We start from the raw sequence: 6,638 nt of genomic DNA on the forward strand, positions 1-6,638 counted from the left end.
ATCAGGAGTCTTATGGGATATCTCCCATTAGGCATATGCAATTCATCAGAAAAGATTAAAAATAGAACTATATCCAAAGCCTTGGAGAAAGAGGTATTCATGGAGCCTGAAGCAAAAAAAGGTGGAAATTTGTACATCGACGGAAGAGGAAATTGTGGGAATTAGTCATGTGACAGATTTAGAGATCACTTTGAATCTCCTAGGTCCAGCTCTTGACTTGTAACCTTGGCGATGAAAATGTGAGCACTGGGCAGGGAGTCTATCCCAATGGCAGGACATAGCTTTAACTATTCCCTACAACATATCATACAGCAAGTACATTGCTGGTGAAAGTGTAAGAAGGTTTGGGATAAGAATGAGGCAGCCCTGATGACCATGCATGTTAGAATCACACATCCGTTAGCTTCTGCTTTGAGTGTATATGAATTGCTTGAGAAGTTCTCTTGAATCTGTTGTAGTGAGCACATCATTCCTGTGTTTGCCATAAACTCCTGGCTGACCTGGTTTGAGGATCATTTACTGAGAAGAACAGGCCAGCTTATTTAACATCCTAACCTATGGCTGGTTTTGAGCAGAAGGTAACTAAAGGAAAAGGTCAAAGCCGTGTTCTGATGAAACTGTCCCGCAGTTTCATGAACTTGGGTTCTCTCAGGCGAAGGACTAAAGGACTTGAAATATAGGGTTCGAGAGCAAGAGAAAGGACAAAGCCAAGTTGCGCCCCAATCAAGGCTTCATACTTTACTCAGGGTAAAGGTGTTCAGCATTTTTATTGGTACATGAGAAACCGCAACTGAATCTCTAGGTTACATGATATTTGCATAACATAAACACTGCAGAAGAAATCAGATGCCAAAGTCCCAATCAATTCGGAAGGTCTCCAGGCGGAAGGCGTGTCCTTATCTCAGTGTGGATTTCCAGGCAGCTGCTCCAAGGAAGAACAGACAGTCTGTAGAGAGCCTTTGTCTTTGAGCCCCAGGTGGTAGCCTCCAAGCAGAGACTGCTAGAGTCTGAAGGCTGAGCTGAAGCGGGGAGGCAACATTCTGAGATACACTGTCTATGAGCTGGCTTGGTCTGGAGTCAGCCTTTGCTTCCTGAGTCCACTCAGATTTCAGTCAAAAGGATGATGAGATGCGTAGTCTTGGTTGTCAAGTTGATTGGACCGGGAATCTAGCAAGAGAGAGGCTTAGGGGGCAAGGATGGTTCAGGTAGTTTCTGGAGGAATTGATTGAATAGGGAAGACCTCTCACAGAGGCACCATGTGGAGGTACCTGGTTAAAAGAAGGTGGGAGGGGAAAACTTTTACCTGACTGCCTCCACCTCCTGTTGGCGAGTGAGTCTACTCTGTTGGTGCTTTAGCCTGCCACTGTTTTCTGCTGAGACTGGAGGAGAGAGGAGAAAGATTCCTGGTCATTCAATGTGGACTAAAGACCAGTGGCTTTCCCGGGATTCTCTAGACCTATACCAGATTGAACCCCATTCCATGAACTGAGCTACTGGATTCTCGGCCTCCCCAGTGTTGGACTATCTATTGTAAGCCAAGCTAACAAGTACTCTTTGTAACATATATCAATCTATCAGTTCTGTTTCTCTGGAGAATCCTGATGAATACAGATTTGAAAGTGCTGCCTGGGGTAGAGGCATTAGCTTCTTTTTTCCTGGCCTCAATGGTGTGAGCTTATTCCTCTCAACACCCAGGCCTGCTATAATGAACTGGCAGCTCTTAAACGCTGAGCCCCAAGATATTCCTCTCTTGGTTTGTAAATGTCATGTTCTTTCTCATCAGCTTACTTGATGGCCATGGAAGAAACCCTGTACTCAAGGGCTTGTTTACTGAGTTTACATATGTGTCTGAGTCTTTCTCCTCTGTCCTCCACTAATACATAATGTCCTCCATGAAAGTTGGCACAACCGAATGCTTTTCTGCTGTGCCATCGGCGCCCTTAGCATGGTAACGCCTGGGTGACTTAACACTTGCTTTGCACTGTATCGAGCTCCACAGCGAGCAGATCCTTCAAGAAGCTTGGAATTTCATCAGCAAGACAGTTTTAGTACAGTATGGCCAGGTGTGTCCTGAGGCAATGCACATAGTACAGTCTTAACTGACCCAGCGTTGGGACTGAGGTGTGATAGAAAGCTCTGGAACTAAGCTAGCTTACACAGAACCTTCCACAAGGCTGACTGACTCTTTAGCAATGGGGAGATTGAAGTGTGGCAGGTTGTAGGGTGTAGCCTTTGCTACTCTGCTTTAATGCTTTGGGGACAGAGCTGTGCTACCAGCCCCTGCCCAGAGAATATTGGATTCGAAGATGAAAGACACAGACGCACACACATCAGTCAATTTCAATCTGCCTTATCCGCTCAATTGCTGGGCACCTCCAATCTACCGTGTCTAGTGTGCCCTTCCTAATACTCTTAGCTCATCACTTCTCAACTTGCTCTAGCTTAACCTTCTGGAGAAGCGGCCTGTGGCCACTCCATCTGAAATCTCACATGACTGGTTGGCTTTTCTCCCTCTGAAGCATGGTGAAAATCTCCTTTCCTTTCTCCCTGGGTCTTCTAGCTCACCAGTGGGGGCAGGGAAGTCCTGCCTCTTCCTTCTGTCCAGTAATTGGCCCATAGCATCTTTACTGATAGATCAAGAACCAATTGGCGAACAGGACCTAGGCATCAGAACCGGCCCTACGGCAGATCCAGAGCCTAATCATAGTTTATTTTGGGGGCTATCTTTAGCCTCTCATTAACCATTCCTTGCCCAGCTGTATGTCTGGACAAACATTCTTGTAACTATCAAGTGAATTCTTATAGTGATTAACTTAGCAGGTAACTGGCTTCCTAACCCTGAAACCACAGCATCTGGAGGCTTAGGGCAGAGATTCCTCTCCTTTGCTGTAGTCTGCCTACTTGCTCTTTCCATCAGTGTGTTTGAAGAGTGTCTTGACTTCTGATCATTTTTGTTCTGTTTCCATAAAAACATCATGAAGTGTCTACTCCATTGGAATATGATATTTGGGGAAACCAAAATCAATGTTTCTGGACCATAGTCCTTTGTATTTGATTCTAGAATAAACTGGGTCTTTTGATTCTCTGATGTGAATATTGTTTTATTCCTTGATATGAAGCTCTGAAGCTGGATGACATGGGGCAGAAGCTGGAAGGCGAGTCCCAGGCAGTCAGTTGGTGGGCCCTCTAACTCTCTAGAGACCTCTCCTCCTAGTCCCTGACTGTCTTTCACAGGCTACCTCTCATCCACTCCTAACATATCTGTGCCCTTCCATCTGTGGATGGTTTCCCTAGATGCTGCCATTCTTAACATGTGGAATGACAGCAGCCACAGGCCCAGCCTGAGTTGTAGCCATCTTCCCTCTAGCCACGCCCATTACATCATAAAGAGAGGTTGCTAGAGGGATCCACCCCAACATTCTGAACTGTGATGTATAGGGCATTTCAGACCTCTGGAGAAACAGTACGGTCTGGATGCTAGAGGTTGGAGGAGCGTACAGAGTATCTGCTTGTATTAGAGTTATATTAGTGATAGGGAAAGAGAGAGAGAGAGAGAGAGAGAGAGAGAGAGAGAGAGAGAGAGAGAGAGAGAGGAGAGTGTGTGTGAGAGAAAGAGTGTGTGTGTGTGAAAGTGTGTGTGTGTGGGAGAGTGAGAGAGAGGAGAGTGTGAGAGAGATAGTGTGTGTGTGTGTGTGTGTGTGTGTGTGTGTGTGTGTGTGTGTGCGTGAAAGCCAGGTAGATAAGTAGATAGATAGTAGCTAGAAGAGGTTTATTGACCTCAGGGTAGGACCTAGGAGGGTAAAGCCTCCTAGGGCAAGAGGACATGAGTTCCCAAAGGCAGGACTCCCTCTTTCTAAAATGTAGGAGACTACAATATATTAACAGCAATGAAAGACCAGTGGCACAAGCCTCTATACTGACCAATAGGTCTAAGTCAGTAACCCAGGAGGTTAAAGATCTTGGGGTTATCCCAGGAAGTAGACGGGATCTGGGCGACCAGCATTCTAACCTGGCAGAGCCGCCTAGGACTTCTCATAGCAAGAGGAGACCAGATTGTCTTCCACGCCTTACGAGCTGTGCTAACAAGGGCTATGCCCCTGATCCTAAATTAAACCTGTCTGTAGTCTCGAAAAGGGTCTTTCAGGGCAATTCTGCAGTCGAAGGCTCAGAGCACAGGCAGACTAGACATACTGGCTTGGTGAAGAACAGCCCTGAAACAACAGCCTGCGAGGCCCAGGGGAAAAGGAGGACATTGGAGCTGCTTAACAAGGCTAGAAAGCAAACAGAAAAAGCCTCAAACCTGCTAGACATCAGACAGCTCCAGAAGCAAGAGGTGGTTAAGGACACCGAACACCCAAGATTGAAACACCCGCAACAGCAACAAAAGAGCCTGGAGGAGCTGAGGAGGGGCCCTCTGGAAGGAGGCAATGACAAAGGACCTCCCAAGTACGGTGAATGTTTTGCCCTAGAAGAAAACACCGTTTTGCAGGGGAAGAAGATCAAGCCGTATTCTAGACGTTCAGTTCCGATAGAGTGCTCCCAATTAGTCAGAGAACAGGAGTCTGGAGAGGAGCCGAAGCCAGTGCCTTCAGGCCAAGACGAACTGAAAGCCAAGAAAGCCGCCAAAGGAAAGAAAGCACAGACTCAGTTCTTGGAAATTACTCCCTTGCAGGGAAAAGAAAAGGTTATGGGCCAAAACCTGCAGGCAGAAGCCAAGCCTCAGCTCCTAAAGAGGAAGAGGATGCAGGCCATGGAAATGTTGGCTAAACCTCATCATGATAGAGGACTCCTCCTAGAAGACAGCAGAAAGGAAGTAAAACTGTCTTCTCGGGACATCAAACAGGGCGCTTTGGAAACAAACCTCATGAGGCCTGAGAGGTGGCCAAGGGTGGAAGTCTGGAACCACATGGTCGAGGGAACCCCAGTTGTTCTGGCACCTCGGGACCATAATTATCTCCCACAGGGATCAAAAGATCAGAGTGCTCCAAAGTCCAGGCTCAGCTTGCTTAGCAAATCATGTATTAGTTATTATCCATAAGTGCCAGGTAACCTACGATGTCTTAAATATAAGTAGATGTGAATGCTTATGAGATGAGAAGGCGGGGCTAAAGGCTGGGCCAGCCCTTGAGGGGCAAGGTGGGCTTAGGAGGACCACAGGCACAGCAGCTGCTTGCCAGGCATCTCAGAATGACACCATCTGCTCATGGATACCAAGCTTTAGGATGCTACAAGGAGCAGCAGGCGTCCCTGCCTGGAAGGTACTCATTTCTTCTAAATGTGATGACATCACAGAGACCATCTAGCTTCTGGGAAGGAATGGCGTGCGCACCCCATCCCCCACCCAACTGTTTATAAAGGCTTTGTTTTTCTCTCTACAGCTGAGATCCAATGGGGCTGAGAGTCTGGGCTGAACTATTTCATTCCAGAGACCGGAGATGTATTTAAATGGGCAGAGGAGGAGCGGAGAGACAGCAGTCACTTTCTCTGTAGACGCATCCCGCTCAGTGAGCATCTCTGCTCACGCACCACTCCTACCAAGGCCGGGAGATAACTGAGGTAGTAGATGTTTCTTACTTTCATTTTCTCTTGTATCTGTAACCCGGAAGTACTACTAACATGGTTTAATTACCGCATCTTGTACATGGTCACTATGGCTCTGTAGTATACTTCAGGCATGTTAATGATTCCACACTATTCTTTTTGCCCAGGATTTATTTGGTATGTGGGATATTTTGTGACTACACATGAATTTTTAGATTTTTCTGCTTCTGTGAAGCATTGCAGTTTTGAGATTGCATTGCATCTGTGTATTTTATTTGGTAGGCTGGTCATTATTTACAGTATTTTGTCCATCCATGAACATGGGAGGTCTATGTCCTATTATTTTTCCTCTGTTTCCTTCTTCGGTGTTATAAAGTTTTCATTGTACAGATCTTTTATTACCTTTCCTGGGTTTATTCCATGAGGCTTTTATCATGAGGAGGGAAGGTTGAATTTTGAAAAAAGTGGCTTGGCAACTATTTAATTCAATATGCTTTCTGTCTTTAAGTACATTTATAATTACTGATGTATATATGTTAATCAACCTCTGCATCTCTGTCAATGAAACTGACTTGATTTTAGACTATAGTCAAATGGTCTTTTTGCTGTGTTCTTTAATTCAGTTTACAATTGTTTTCTTGAATTTTTGTATATATTCACCAGGGAGATTTATCTATAATTTTCTTTGTGTTTGTGCATGTGTGTAATGCTGGACTTTATAGAATACTTTGAGAAACATTGGTTGTAGATCTTTTACTAAAAAGTCTGGTAAAATTTTATGAGTCCATTGGGACTTGGGTCTTTGTTTTTTTTCCTTTTGGTTAGGAAGTTTTAAGATTGCTGCTTCTAGCTCATTGCTTATCCATTTAAAAATTTTAAAATGTCATCTTAGTTCAACCTTAGGAGGTTATATATATTTAGACATTTATGCAGTTCACTTAGTTTTTCCAACTTAGTGGAATAGAGGTTGTTGAAGTGTGTACTTGCAGTCATCTGGATTTCACTGGCTTCTGCTGGACTATCTCCCTTTGTACTCTACTAGTCTTACTGACTTTTCTTTTTTTGTTGCATAATTTTAGACAAGCCAGAAAATGTTC

At 44.9% G+C, this 6,638-nt stretch overlaps 1 protein-coding gene across 1 annotated transcript; it reads left to right on the top strand.

Moving 5' to 3' along the window:
• Window positions 1-3,709: 3,709 nt before the first annotated feature.
• LOC116071275 (protein Tex24-like) lies at window positions 3,710-6,638 on the top strand. The gene is made up of 3 exons (XM_031342762.1): window positions 3,710-5,258; window positions 5,379-5,556; window positions 6,621-6,638. The coding sequence occupies exon 1, from the start codon at window positions 3,824-3,826 to the stop codon at window positions 5,036-5,038; it is 1,215 nt and encodes a 404-aa protein (XP_031198622.1). The 5' UTR covers window positions 3,710-3,823; the 3' UTR covers window positions 5,039-5,258; window positions 5,379-5,556; window positions 6,621-6,638.

The sequence above is a fragment of the Mastomys coucha genome, unplaced genomic scaffold (assembly GCF_008632895.1).
Source record: "Mastomys coucha isolate ucsf_1 unplaced genomic scaffold, UCSF_Mcou_1 pScaffold22, whole genome shotgun sequence".
Taxonomy (NCBI): domain Eukaryota; kingdom Metazoa; phylum Chordata; class Mammalia; order Rodentia; family Muridae; genus Mastomys; species Mastomys coucha.

What these genes read in the sequence shown, in the direction of transcription:
- LOC116071275 (XM_031342762.1), top strand. Translation starts at nt 3,824, where the DNA reads ATGAGTTCCCAAAGGCAGGACTCCCTCTTTCTAAAATGTAGGAGACTA.